This window comes from Embiotoca jacksoni, unplaced genomic scaffold, assembly GCF_022577435.1.
Source record: "Embiotoca jacksoni isolate LCO1_2020_lvr unplaced genomic scaffold, fEmbJac1.0.p SCAF_9, whole genome shotgun sequence".
NCBI classification, from domain to species: domain Eukaryota; kingdom Metazoa; phylum Chordata; class Actinopteri; family Embiotocidae; genus Embiotoca; species Embiotoca jacksoni.
This window is the reverse complement of record NW_027185447.1, coordinates 12,129,093-12,144,482: the sequence shown is the minus strand read 5'-3', so window position 1 is coordinate 12,144,482 and position 15,390 is coordinate 12,129,093. Positions and strand designations below refer to the sequence as shown.

Genomic DNA, 15,390 nt, shown 5'->3' with positions numbered 1-15,390 from the left:
TACACACCCAGTAAAGTGCTCAAACCATAAGATGGAAAATGATGATAACAAGGAGTCATTGGGTTACTAGAGTGGCTCCGGCATACTGATTCTAGTGCTCTGTTAACAGGGGTCACAGATATTGCAGTTGATAGCTCTTAATCCTTCATTCCCTACATTTATAGCCTTTTTTTTTAGTTTGGAAGATGTTCCCAGCTGTTCATATTTTTGTAGTTTTTCCATGATATGCTCTCAGACCAAAGGAAAAACATATGATTGAATTCTTAAGGCTATATTTATTTTCTCTATATCTTTGTGTCAGACCTAATTTGCTTAATCTGTGGGCATGTATGTCAAGTTACATCTAGTGCAGCTAAGTTAAAACATTTTAAGAAAATTTATTCCTTATTTTTCCTTAAATTTTTTTGTCAGTTTCTACCCCTAAATGCTGTTTTGTCTCGCTATTCTGGCGCTCGTTTTGTTGAAAGACGTTTTCTCCCTGTGGTGGGCGATGCTTCCTCTTTAATGTGAAACAGTGAGGACAGGAGTGTCGGGGAAGGGGGAGAGCAGAGGGATGGGGCGAGGCGCACAAGAAGCTTTTAGTATGCGCTGCAATGCCCAACTGCAGCCCACGCATCTCAACTATGGTGAATTATGGTGAAATATGACAGACACGGCAAGAGCCGGTAGCTCAAAAACAGTTAGTCGTGATGAGATGACAGCCGCTGGACAGATTAAGGGGAAGAAGGACAGATATTAAGGAATAGACGAACGACCTCACGGCACCTTTTAAGAAGAGACAAACTGGATAAAAAAAAATACGCGCGTCTGCGCACCAAGAGAATCGCGGTGAATTCCTGCATGCCACGAGCCTTTCTGAAATAATGCTGTAGTCCGACAGATAATGCTATGCTGCTTTGTTTAGTGCATGGAGTCTGTTGTGGTTATCTATGATCCACGCAGGATAGGGCTGCTAATTGCTTGAGCATGTCTGGCACCTGCCCCTCCAAACTCACTCGCGCTTGCCAATCAGCTACAACATTTCCATTTAATGTTTGAATATCCCAATGCATGAACTTCGCTGCTTTGTCTCAAATTCATGACCAACAGCTTTTCACCTGTTAGAAACGCCATCAGAGGACTGCGTTATTCCATGGAATGGGTTTTGAATATCAGCCTCCGTTTGTTACTATTGTGCATCATTGGTGTATTCATATGGATATTCCCTATCAGGAAAAGACGATGGTTGAATTTACGTTGTTATGCATTTGAAAAATAACAATCAACGGGATAAAACACTCAGATGCCGAATCTTTAAGGCGGAACCTGTTTATGGATCAAACAGGTGATTTCGCCTGAGATGAGATCTGCTGAAGCATGGGTGCCTCCGTGTAGAAATGCTGTCAGGAGCGCCCCCAGCCCCCTCCCCTGCTCAATAAGTGTATCTGCAGACACCAGGCTAGAAGGATTACCTTTGCTGTTGTTGTTGTTGTTGTTGCCGCCGGCGGCATATTGTTCTTAAGAATGGGTGTCAAATTTTACATGACGTCAGCATTGTAAGATTAGCCTTAACGAAAATCACTTTCCCACCCACCATCGCCGCCCTCAGCCAGCCTCAACCTGTAGCTATACGTAGCTGCATCACAACATGTAGCCTATCTGCCGGTCACTGAGGCGAGGGAGGTCACTCTTGCATCCTCACGCGTTGTCCCCTCTCCCACTCCCACTGCCGCCTTTGCTGCAGAGCCGGAGCTTCGGGTGATATATGACTGACAGAAAGGAGCTGTTCTGACCGAGGGTACTGACTTTGGACCGGACACCTCTGCTTCTGTGGGCCCGTTACGCATCACCACCAGAGGACACAGCCTCTAAACAAGCCTTAAGTGCCAGAGCACATAGGTAGGAGCGTTTGATTTTTATTCAGATGCTGCTGCTTTTACTACTCGAGTCTCTAAACTAAAATAGTGCGACCTGAAATGGGCTCAGTGTAATATATTTTGCAGTGGACTATGAAGTTCACTAAATACTTATCAAATTGGCACTTAAATGACAAATATCCTTAAAAATAGTCTACTGGTAAACTATTAATTTGATGAGTGACTTGATGAAGTTTTGTCACAGCTTTAGGATGGAATGTTGGTCACATCACACAGAAAGAAAAAAAATCATCTCAGAGATGTATGGAGCACTCAGCTTATAATAAGATTTGTTGGTTGTAATTGCACCCTGTGAGAGTGGATACAGTATTACTGGCTGGCATATTGATCCTGCACTGTGCTCATATGAGAGAGAACTCATAACCTAATACACATAGACGCAATGGAGCCAATGAGCTCAGATGGTTCAGCCCCCCCCCATCAATCCCACTTGTCATTTTCAACAGCTCTGCTCTTGTCTGTTTGCTGGAAGGCCTTGAAATAACACATACGTTTTGGAAAATACTGATAATTTTAATGAGATATTACGTGTAATAAAAAATAAATGGATCAGATATATGCCAGAGAATACAAGTACATGCATGCTTCAAATCCAAATCAATGAATCAGCTTGAAAGTGGAAGTTTTCTTACTCATACAAAGTGCAATATGGAGAATAATGGTAATCACATTAATGTTGCAGCCTCGTTCTGCTTTCTGTCCCTGTCCTCCAGGTTTAGCAGGCAGATCGCCTGTACCAGAACCCACAAGGGTGTGGACCCTTTACCTCCTCGTGGCCCAACGTGGCCCCACCCTGTCTGAAAGCTGCAGGTCCCGTCTCCCTCCACTATGACGGTTGCTACCAGCGACCCCGCCGATGAGGCAGCAGCACATCCAGGTCAGCCTCATGATCAGTACGACCCAGAGCCGGACCACGAGTGCTGCGAGAGGGTCGTCATTAACATCTCAGGCCTGCGCTTTGAAACGCAGCTGAAGACACTCTCCCAGTTTCCAGAGACGCTTCTTGGCGATCCGAAAAAACGGATGAGGTATTTTGATCCTCTGCGGAATGAGTACTTTTTCGACCGGAATCGACCGAGTTTTGATGCTATTCTGTATTATTACCAGTCTGGAGGGAGACTGCGACGGCCTGTTAACGTGACCCTGGACATTTTTTCTGAGGAGATCCGGTTTTATGAATTGGGTGAGGAGGCTATGGAGATCTTCAGGGAGGACGAAGGTTTCATAAAGGAAGAGGAGCGGCCACTGCCAGAGAATGAGTTTCAGAGACAAGTGTGGCTTCTGTTTGAGTACCCAGAGAGCTCAGGTCCAGCTCGCGTCATTGCCATCATCTCTGTCATGGTAATTCTTATATCTATTGTAAGCTTCTGTCTGGAGACACTGCCAGTTTTCCGAAATGAAGATGAGGAGATGTACAATTATCCATTCCAGCCCACGTCGAACACCACCTCTACCTATCACACCTCACCATATTTTACTGATCCTTTCTTCATTGTAGAGACACTCTGCATCATCTGGTTCTCTTTTGAGTTCCTGGTAAGGTTCTTTGCCTGCCCAAGCAAAGCTGGATTTTTTGGAAACATCATGAACATCATTGATATTGTGGCGATCATCCCTTACTTCATCACCCTGGGCACAGAGCTAGCAGAGAGGCCAGAGGACAGCCAGGCAGGCCAACAGGCCATGTCTTTGGCCATTCTCCGCGTCATTCGTCTAGTTCGGGTGTTTCGTATCTTCAAACTCTCACGTCACTCTAAGGGGCTCCAGATCTTAGGGCAGACTCTAAAGGCCAGTATGCGGGAGCTGGGCCTCCTCATCTTCTTCCTGTTTATCGGTGTTATCCTCTTCTCTAGCGCTGTCTATTTCGCTGAAGCAGACGAGCCACATTCCCAGTTCAGCAGCATCCCTGAGGCCTTTTGGTGGGCAGTAGTTTCCATGACCACTGTTGGCTACGGAGACATGGTCCCGACAACTATTGGAGGCAAGATTGTGGGGTCTCTCTGTGCGATTGCTGGTGTGCTGACTATTGCCTTGCCTGTACCTGTCATTGTGTCAAACTTCAACTACTTCTACCACAGAGAGACAGAGGGTGAGGAACAGGCACAGTACTTGAATATCCCAAGTGTGCCTAAAGCCAGCTCAGGCGATGACCTGAAGAAGAGCGGTCGAAGCGGCAGTGGATCCACTCTCAGCAAGTCTGACTATGTGGAGATCCAGGAGGCTGTGAACCACAGCACTGAGGACTTCAGACCAGAGGGTGTGAAAACCGGAAACTGCACCCTAGCCAACACTAACTATGTTAACATCACTAAGATGCGTACAGATGTATAATGTGAGCTACTGTAGACGGTGAACGTCTGCTGGGATCAAAAAGACCGTAGCGGGAGGATGAAGGTCACTCCCTGTGACCAACGTATGGCACCCAGTATGGGAGTACAGAGCAGAGGAGTGAGATTAACATGGAGAGGATCTCATGTCCTCCCATATAATATGGACCTGTCAGTGCATATCATAGAACTGCCATCTGTCTTATTTAGGGCATTGTTATTGTCTGCATGGAGTTAGTCTTACCTTTGTGACAGTAGTTGTCCTGCTTGCAACAGTAGCCAAATAGTAGCCTTAATGGTAATAATCAATATTAACAACATAATGGGACCACTAGTTTCTACCTTCTTGCTCAAACTTAAAAATGTAACTTACTAACGTGATTACAACGGGCCATATTATCAGCATTCGTGAACAACTTCATAATCTGCTGCTGTAACTGCCAAGGTCCTGACTCAGAGAAACACAAAATGACCAAGATCACAGCTCTTCTGTCAGGGGAACACTGAACTGAGCAACAGACAGAAGGACAGAGAGCGAGTGATGCTAATATGCTTTTGACCAAATGGTAATTTGTTGCTTTCTCTGCCACGAGAAAGAGCCTGAGTGCTCTCGCGTTCGCCCCTCTGCCCTCACTAGCTCTTGTCTAGCACAAGCTCGTGGGCTCTGTAGAGACCGACTGTGCTGTAATTTTGGACCACAACAGCAAACCACGTTCTTTTCCTGCCATTTCTTCTTGATGAAGCTCAAGTGGATTTACAGTCTGTATGCAGACACTTGCCAAGACTCTGCCTTTTTTGTCTCTAACCAATGCAGACGGGCAGGTGAACAAAGGAAATGTCTATCGAAACAGAGTGAATGTCTTGTTTGTTTATTTTTATGTGTTCCTTTGATTTGTTGTAATGGATGTTTATTTTAGTAATATGATTAATGTATGATGATTGTGTGCTTCTCACATATTTTTTATGGTTTAAACGCCAAATGTAGAAGGAAGGAAAGAGGGAATGGTTTTTTTTTGTCGTATCTTGAATGAGTGCCTATTTCTCCGTCTTCTTAAGTGTACTTTTAAGTGTCTTCAGCTGCCGCTCGGGTCTGACACAGACATACAATTAGAAGTGTTCAGTTTGACACCACTGCCCAGCATAAAAGTTGCTGTTCTTGACTTCATAGCATTCCATGTTTGTAGAAGTAGATAACATGAGATTAAAGGGCAAATAGGTGAGATTTTGTTTCTAGTTTTGTTTCAAGTGAACGTCCACTCAGTTTAGGACTTGCGGCAGCAAAGTTAGCTCGTCTGATGTACAGGTAATGTCTGTTTTGGTATTAACCCTGAAAGCTCAAAATTACAGATTTAAAAAAAAAAAAAAGATTTAACCAAAGAAAGAGCTCAGTGATAAACCATGACTTTTAAGGTCCTTCTATTGTCATACCAGCAATGTGAGCTGTGTATTCTTAAGGCTTGCTGGTGAAGTGATACGTAGCCATGTCAAACTTTAAGCCTACGATAAGCTTGTTTGTGACAACCAGGAGTTCATTAGCAATAGTGGTAAATATGATGAATTTGATCCAACTGCTACATCATTTAAGCCTACTTCCCCTTATATCTCCTCCTCTTAAACAATATAACAAAAATAGGAAACTTTGCTTGCCACTTAAACAAGTTCAAAACAACAAAATATTCTCCGGTCATTTTGCTTTGTGCCACCACATATTATAATGTTTTCTTTTCTAAAGACATTCATTTTGTCTCAGTAATATTTGAAGCTTTTGTACTGAAGCAATTTCAGCTGTCATTTCAACAATCCATTTGACCTTTATAAAGCGGTTCCTCGGCTACGTGTCCTTGGAATCAAACAGATGCTATTCCGCTTTTGTAGAGCTGCATGTCCTTTAAAGTAATCATCGTAGCATGGTATGAATAACATTTTAAGAAGCAAACTGAACTATATGGCATGTGTTGCAAACAATGTGGTATTACCAAGAGAGGGTTGTGTGTCCATGAGATTTGTTAGCAGGTCCCACCAGGAAAACGCGATCTTGCGATCGCAATAATTAGCGCAGATTCAAGCAAACGCCGCAATATTTGCAGGAGCAATTTTTTTTAATTCCCGCGTTTTCTCCGCAAAAAATGTCGTCAGCACAAGGTGTGCTGAAAGTATTACGGCATAAAATAAGTCTTTTCAGACAAAACGTCCATTATTAACACAAATAACTCCTCACAAAACACTGCGCACCAGAGCAAACCGGAAAAAAAGGAACTCGCCGGGTTTGCGGAAAGCGTGGCCTTCACAATAAAATTTTTGAATTAAGTGATTACATATTACTGTATGCTACAAAAAAATTATAAACACATCAAGTTGTAAGAGACTGCACTTTGTTTTTGTGCATACAGTAGGCCTATGTGTTGAATTAACATTAATTTAACAGCATCTAAAGCTCTTATTTTGACACCTGATGCAGTCCTTGTATTCTATATTACAGTCACAGACTAAAGCTTTGGCACTTTTAGGAGGTTTTTTTTGTAACTTTGAGCCCCATGGTTCTCTAAGTTCAATAAATGTGATTTGCAGCAAAATTATTATCAAAGGAAGTGAATACATATGTATTCCTCTATCAGGTAGTTAAAAATAAAATACAAATGTTTCTAATTCCCGCAATTTTATGCAAAAAAAAAAAACACAAATTCCAGCACAATTTTTGTGAAAATCCGCCACAAAATCGAGCATTTTCGACTGCAACAATCACAAAAGAACTCAGCGAAATGCTGGAGGGGCTGGTTAGCCATCATTAGAGTAAGGAAGAGTAAGCAGGTTAAACATGAGAGAACACAGGGAAGGTATAGAAAACATAGCGTGGTGAGATGCGAGTTAAAAGTCATGCTTGCTCCAGATCAGGGATTCCTAAACCTACCAACCACAGTTCAGATGTTAACTTGTCCCGCTCCCTTGATTTTTATAGTCTTTACAGTCTTTTGGAGTCACAACCCAGTAACTGTATCTCATAATGAAAGCACAACAACAGCCACTATCTGCTGCCAGCCCAACGGATGCAGAGACTTATGGTTGTTCAGTCAGCTTGGCTGAGTTTTTGCTCAGCCAAGTGTATCATAATGCTCCAAGGAACTGTCTGAGTACCGCTATCTCTGATATACAGGTCCATCACGCTCAATGTGTAGTGTTGTCTGTACAAGTGTGTGTCTGAGAGAGAGAGAGAGAGAGAGAGAGAGAGAGAGAGAGAGAGAGAGAGAGTAAAAATGAGAAAGTTTGTAAAAGAAATGGAGAGCTTTTAGATGCACACAGGTTGAGTGTGTAGCTTTTAGACATAAAGGTGGTAGCGGTTTTCTCAAACACTGCTCTTCTTGAATCCAGGCCAGACGGACAATGGTGCTCTGTGTTTCTAACTCATCTTAGCACACTGTTTACAGCCTGTGCACTGTGTATAAGATTCAACACAATCATATAGTATACCAAACAAAGAAAAATGAAAGGAATGTCGTGCCACACTCTTTTGTGATGAAAGATACGAGCATGTGTTGACTTCAGAGCAGTTACCGGAAATCAAAGGGAGGAAATAGAAGGAGAGAAAAGGTTGTGAAGGAAAAAGTGATCATGAAAGTAAGATAACACTGCCCACACCCATCTATGCTTTTTACTCCGATGTGTACTTGTATTTCTCTCAAATGTTCTCGTGTACTGGAACACCTATGTCACTGTAAGTTTGGCCTGGACTGACGTCTTTTCCGCTCTCGTTACCAAGCACATAATTGAAGTGACACTCTGTCAAGATAAAAACACTCTCCAGGAGAAACCAACAGGATGCCGCATCAGGATCTGAACCATGGAAACCACATCTTTGCCATATTCAGCAACACAAACACGCCAGGCATTTGAACACATACAGCATGTGTACGAACACGTGTACACGTACACTGCCTGGGAACAGTAATCTTTATGGACACGTCTGCTGTCAGGACAGACAGCTTACCTGTGGCTTTATCAAACATCAAGGCCGCATTGGACTTAAACCTGCTGCTGCTGGGTTTATACACCTGTCGTCATGTAAATGTATCTAAGAGTTTGAGCTGCTTTCAATGATGTCTTAAAATGCCTAAAGCTTCAGCTTTAAAACAAGCTTCTGCCATGTACAGATTCCTTTGTAGTAGGGAATTGTGGTGTATGCTTGCTGAACTAACCCATGCATCTAACATTGCATAGTAGATGAATTATCTCTTATGGTTTATAAGATGTGTGAATTAAGAAAGGAAGCATATTAAGAATTCAATATATATATATATATAGATATATATATAGATATATAATTTCTATGAGAACTTTAACTTATTTGTGTCATCAGACACTGTAAAATAGATCTGTTGTTTGTTTTTTTCACTATGTTTTTATATTTGAATGTCATCATTGGCTCGTGTTTGAGCCTCGCTGTGCAGGAACTGAGGTTTGATGAAAACACACATGCAGGCCTTGGTCAGATTGACTCTGTCATAAATGTCTTATTTACCCCCACAACAACATTCGACCATTTGCCAATCGCAAATATGAGTTCATTAAAACTAAAATCATCCTCAGGTCCTTGACTGTCTTGCTGTCCCTACTTAAGGTAGTCTATTTTCAGCTATATGTATGATGATTGTTATTCTCGACCATTGTACGGAAAAGTCTGAACCAAGAAGCAAACTGTGTATTACACAAAGGAAATATGGATCTGAATGCCTGCCATGCCCTTCACAATAATGTCCAATCAATATAAACTGACCAGTAAATAAAAAACTATATGGTGAGTTACTTTAATTAATTAAAATGACTGTAAATTATAAAGCTGTTATGAATAATAATGGTCTGATAATATCAATAATAACATCTTTATGATAACCTCCAGCTGGTAGTCTATTTTTGATGTTTTTCACCATAACAATATACTTTATATTGATTGCTCAAATACGAAGTCTGTGACTGTTTACATGAATTCCAACAACTCACTCTGTTAAAACCTAGCGCAGTCAAGCATACAGTATACAACAGGTTACATCCTTCTTTGGTGCTCTTAATGCAACAAGAATGAAGCTACGAGAAAGAAAACAAATACGATTAATATGCAGTTTAAACTGATGAAAACACCACTGGAGCGGCTGCTCTCATGTCCATTACAGAAGGTATATTAGAATCAACTATCAACCCTCACCTCCTAAATGGTTTTGTGTCCCGCTTCTCCCCTTAAGTGAATCTTATGCTCTCTCTGGATTACTGGGAAAGCAAAGTGACCTATTTATAAAACCAGCCAGGACGGAAGTGAGGCAAAGAGAGCGAGGAGGAGAGCGTGGAGAGCAAAAGGCTCTTGACTCCTGGTTCAACACATAGTGGGGACAAGAACAAACATTTCTCTGTATCATTGCCATTTAGTATAGTGTGACACTGGTTTGTCTCTCCTTGTGTTGTCTTACCCTTCTGCTCTCATCACTGAGTCTTTTTTTTTTTTTTTTTCGCGCTTTCCCTCTCTATCACTTCCCCCTCTCACATTTCATTTCCCACACATCTTCCCTTGTGTTCGTCTCTCTCCCTCTCCGGCAGCTCTAAGCACCAAAGTAATGCGCATTGGGTGATCTGATTCTCCTCCCAGACATATATTGGGAGGAGTATAATGCTCCCTCTGCACGTGTCAGTTGTCTGGGTTCCCGTATGTCAGCAAAGGACAGCAAGCTGCCTTCTAGAAAACTGATGGGTATTGTTCCACATATCATTTTTTGGTCAGCTCTGTACAACAACAAAAAAAGAGCTTTTATCAAGTTAACTTTGAGCCCAATATTCTAATCACATCACACATCTGTGGTTTATCTCATCGAACAATGTGTGTGAGGTTGTTCTCTCTTAAGTCCAATTTTATTAACATTTGATTTAGTCCCCGCTAGAAAAATAATAACATTTATACACGATATTCCTGATAAGTTTTCCCGTTTGCTCTTTCCATTAGGTTGTCATTCTAATGGACACAAGTGCACTTGTGTTTGTATGTTGTATGAGGCAATATACAACATGCCATGGGAATGCCTTACATGCTGGGAACATTTACCCATTGCAGTATGAGCTGATTTATAACCTAATACACAGCTCACTTAATAAACTGTCAACTTGAACTTTCTTTATAGCACATCGGCTTCCAAAGAGAAAGCCTGTGTACGTACTCTGGGCTCAGGTGTACATTTGTGTGTGTGTGTGTGTGTGTGTGTGTGTGTGTGTGTGTGTGTGTGTGTGTGTGTGTGTGTGTGTGTGTGTGTGTGTGTGTCTGTGTAGGAGGGGAAGCCCTTTTTTCATCACTCTGGTCCCAGTAGTGTAAGCCCCCTATATTTACCTCCCCTATTAATAGCAGTAGGTTTCAGGGGTGTCAAACATACGGCCCGCGGGCCGGATCCGGCCCGCCAGGGGGTCCAGCTCGGCCCGCCGGATGACTTTGCTAAGTGTGAAAATTACAGAAAGACATAAATTGCATTTCTATGAGAATATGGAGGTTTATGAGTACAAACATTTTGTAATTTTTTTAATCGATCCAGTAATTGCTTCAAAAACAGCGTAAATGTGATGTCTGCTCCGGAGGCAGAAGCGCTCATTGCCACAGGCAGCAGCGCTTGCTGTTAGGGAATCTGCAGAGGAGAGCCCAGGCAGATAAACAGTGGGCTGCTGTCTTGAGTTTTTGGTCTTTATGTTTCTAGTTTATTGTAGAAAGACCTTAAAATAGGGTTTATCATCCAAAAACATTCACCAATGATTTAAACATAGAGAAATATTGTCGTTATTATGCTATGAATTTAGTGGTCTGGCCCACTTGAGATGAAAGTGGGTAGTATGTGGCCCCTTAACTAAAATGAGTTTGACACCCCTGCTCTAGTTAAACAGCCAGAGCACTGAACTGTGCACTTTATATTCATAATAGGAAGGACCAAGATGTTTTTGTTGGACACTCAGAACAAATTTAAATTGATAATATTATTTCAACAATGGAGGGTAAAAAAGACATATATATTTAAACATGTCAAAAAAGTTACAAAATCAGATGCAGGGATGATGAAGGGTTGAAATAAGGAGTGAATAATGGAGGGGGGGGGGGGGACTGAGAGAAGGGTTCGATTTTGAGAGAGGAGAAGGTGGACATGAGAAGAAAAAAAAGAGCGCCACTGGGGAGCTTCAGCCTGTCAATGTGTTTAATGAGCTGAATAGATTTATGAATTTGGCCTATATTCTAAAGGCTGCGCTCCATCATTTACCTACACTTATAGTCTAACACAGCAAGGCGCTGATCTTCAATATTGTCTGTTAAGATGCATTTTATTTACTATACATTTATATCCTATACTGTATATATTCTATATAGTACTCCATATCTATAGTAATTACTAGCATTTATAGCAAGTTGATTTTTAGATTACTTAATGTGTTAATATTCACTATTTAAAATGACTGACCTTTCACATTATTTGAAGATGTACACATAAAGTATACATTTATTTGAGAAGAGTGAGTAATTTCAAGACTTATGTAGAATTTTTGTATTGAAGTCTTTATTGAATCTAATTTCTGCAGTTGGCTTTCATGAAATAGTAAATAGCTCCATTTATGACATAGAGTTGTATATGGAGAAGGACATATTCCCTATGAGCATAAATTAAACATTATACTAATATTTTCAGCCATGATGTCTCTTTCTGCATTCCATCTGCCTTTATATCAGCCACAAACAAAATTACATTTGTGGATGCAAAACAAACATGAAGCACTAAGTACACAATGAGAGTTGTAAAGGAGTAAAGGAATACATCTAATACACACTACTGCATAAACAGGCAACCAGCACTGTCGAAAATACAGAAACAATACTTGAGACAACTTCTGCGAAGACGGCAGAATAAAATCCCCTCTGTCACCTACAAGTGAGAGTTTGACAAAAGAAGACACTCGTATCTTAGTAAAAAGAGAAATAAATAAAGGTTTAACAGTCCTCCATTATGTGTCAGATAGCTCCACATCTGGAAACCTTACTGCTTCCATAATAACCTGAAGAAGTAAAACTGAGTGGGGGGTCGTGACTGTACTTCAAAGTAAGAAAACACTCATCAGGACTTTTTCTGCTTAACACTAGTTTTGAAAGGTTTGAACTAAGTCTGACTGCAGGACACTTCAATAATCACTTAAATGTGGATTTCTATTGGCAGAATGGACAGACAATAGTTTACAAAGCCTCACTCTCAGTCATTCTGTACTTTAAGATTATCCTTTCTGCCCCCTGCTGTCCATATGGATGCTTAACAATCTCTTCACATACTGACCTCATAATTCTGTTTATTTGTGAACTACTGAAGAGCTGTATAGAAAGCTTGGCACTTTTGCTACAATGCATCTGTGTTTCCTTACAAAAACAAATCAATGAAATTATATTTACTTTCAATGTATTCGCAGTATTACATACAGTGGGTACGGAAAGTATTCAGACCCCTTTACATTTTTCACTCTTTGTTTCATTGCAGCCATTTGCTAAAATCAAAAAAGTTCATTTTATTTCTCATTAATGTACACTAAGCACCCCATGTTGACAGAAAAAAACAGAAATGTAGAAATTTGTGCAAATTTATTAAAAAAGAAAAACTGAAATATCACATGGTCATAAGTATTCAGACCCTTTGCTGTGACACTCATATTTAACTCACATGCTGTCCATTTCTTCTGATCCTCCTTGAGATGGTTCTACTCCTTCATTGGAGTCCAGCTGTGTTTAATTAAACTGATTGGACTTCATTAGGAAAGGCACACACCTGTCTATATAAGACCTTACAGCTCACAGTGCATGTCAGAGCAAATGAGAATCATGAGGTCGAAGGAACTGTCCAAGGAGCTCAGAGACAGAATTGTGGCAAGGCACAGATCTGGCCAAGGTTACAAAATAATTTCTGCAGTACTCAAGGTTCCTAAGAGCACAATGGCCTCCATAATCCTTAAATGGAAGAAGTTTGGGACGACCAGAACTCTTCCTAGACCTGGCCGTCCAGCCAAACTGAGCAATCGTGGGAGAAGAGCCTTGGTGAGAGAGATAAAGAAGAACCCAAAGATCACTGTGGCTGAGCTCCAGAGATGCAGTAGGGAGATGGGAGAAAGTTCCACAAAGTCAACTATCACTGCAGCCCTCCACCAGTCGGGGCTTTATGGCAGAGTGGCCCGACGGAAGCCTCTCCTCAGTGCAAGACATATGAAAGCCCGCATAGAGTTTGCCAAAAAACACATGAAGGACTCCCAGACTATGAGAAATAAGATTATCTGGTCTGATGAGACCAAGATTGAACTTTTTGGCGTTAATTCTAAGCGGTATGTGTGAAGAAAACCAGGCACTGCTCATCACCTGCCCAATACAATCCCAACAGTGAAACATGGTGGTGGCAGCATCATGCTATGGGGGTGTTTTTCAGCTGCAGGGACAGGATGACTGGTTGCAATTGAAGGAAAGATGAATGCGGCCAAGTACAGAGATATCCTGGAAGAAAATCTCTTCCAGAGTGCTCTGGACCTCAGACTGGGCCGAAGGTTCACCTTCCAACAAGACAATGACCCTAAGCACACAGCTAAAATAACAAAGGAGTGGCTTCGGAACAACTCTGTGACCATTCTTGACTGGCCCAGCCAGAGCCCTGACCTAAACCCAATTGAGCATCTCTGGAGAGACCTGAAAATGGCTGTCCACCAATGTTCACCATCCAACCTGACGGAACTGGAGAGGATCTGCAAGGAAGAATGGCAGAGGATCCCCAAATCCAGGTGTGAAAAGCTTGTTGCATCATTCCCAAGAAGACTCATGGCTGTACTAGCTCAAAAGGGTGCTTCTACTCAATACTGAGCAAAGGGTCTGAATACTTATGACCATGTGATATTTCAGTTTTTCTTTTTTAATAAATTTGCACAAATTTCTACATTTCTGTTTTTTTCTGTCAAGATGGGGTGCTGAGTGTACATTAATGAGAAATAAAATGAACTTTTTTGATTTTAGCAAATGGCTGCAATGAAACAAAGAGTGAAAAATTTAAAGGGGTCTGAATACTTTCCGTACCCACTGTACAAACTAATTGTTTCACATTTTAAATGTTTATGCATCAAACTGCATTAAATACTGTTAAAACAAAGGATGATATAACATCCAAAACACATTATCTTTCTGAGGAAAGCCGGCCATTAAAAATATGATTATATTGAATGAAGACTGAAAAAAATAACAAAAGACAAAGGAATTAAATGAGACATATTTTTTATTTTGCTTGCATTTTAGTAAAAGCAGTTTCACGAATACTTTTCTTGCTGGTTGTATTGCTGAAAGAAGCCAACAGTTCAGCAACAGAAAGTAAGATTGTAAAAACCACTGACAGATTGGACACATCACTCCCCAAAAAATCTCACTTCCCACATGCTGAAACAAACCCATTCACAAGAGGGCTGAGATATGTTCTCTGATGTTAAAATGTGTTGACATGGGGAAGTAGAGTTGTGTATGTGTGTGCTTTTGAGAGTGTTTCAAAGTACAATAATAGTCACCACTGAGAAAAAACACAAATGATTTCCACTTCCTCTCATTCTCCTAGTACCTCCACCCACTCATGGTTCACAGACATGATATGGGGGGCTTAAAATATCCCACCTGCATAAATAATTCATAAGCTCAAAAGCCATCCTTTGCAATCCCTCCTGGTCCTCTGTCCCCATTCATTTTACATTAATGCATTACATTTTCATCCAGAAGACTTAGCAGACATAAATAAAGTTTTCCTTTCCTTTCTCTCCCCTCATCCTGTCTACAGTTTTGTCTTAATAGTTGGCTACCCCGACTCCCTTTAAGCTATTTTTGTTATTCTAATGGAAAGCAGAACAGAAACAGAGCACTGGTAGTAGCAGCTTATGAATAGGGAAAACAAAGCAGGGTGAATAAGTGAGAGAGGAGCAGTAGACCAGCCTGTTGAAACATGCAGTCCTGAAGACAGCACTGCTCGTGAATATGGATAGATATGGATGAAATAAATAATCACAAATATTCAGACTTCTGCAGCTGTGCCTGGATAGTAAGAGAACGGCAAGATACATGTTGTGGACTATGTCTGATAAATTTGAGGGCA

The 15,390-nt window shown here is 41.2% G+C and overlaps 1 protein-coding gene across 2 annotated transcripts; it reads left to right on the top strand.

Annotated features, from left to right (window-relative positions):
• Positions 1-560: 560 nt before the first annotated feature.
• On the top strand, positions 561-9,133 carry kcna2b (potassium voltage-gated channel, shaker-related subfamily, member 2b). 2 transcript variants are annotated; one of them, XM_069141675.1, is made up of 3 exons: positions 561-828; positions 1,724-1,878; positions 2,630-9,133. In XM_069141675.1, exon 3 carries the CDS (start codon positions 2,745-2,747, stop codon positions 4,245-4,247), a length of 1,503 nt encoding a protein of 500 aa, XP_068997776.1. In that variant the 5' UTR covers positions 561-828; positions 1,724-1,878; positions 2,630-2,744; the 3' UTR covers positions 4,248-9,133. The 2 variants fall into 2 exon arrangements, with proteins under 2 accessions (XP_068997776.1, XP_068997777.1); XM_069141676.1 differs by lacking the exon at positions 1,724-1,878.
• The last annotated feature ends 6,257 nt before the right edge of the window (positions 9,134-15,390 follow it).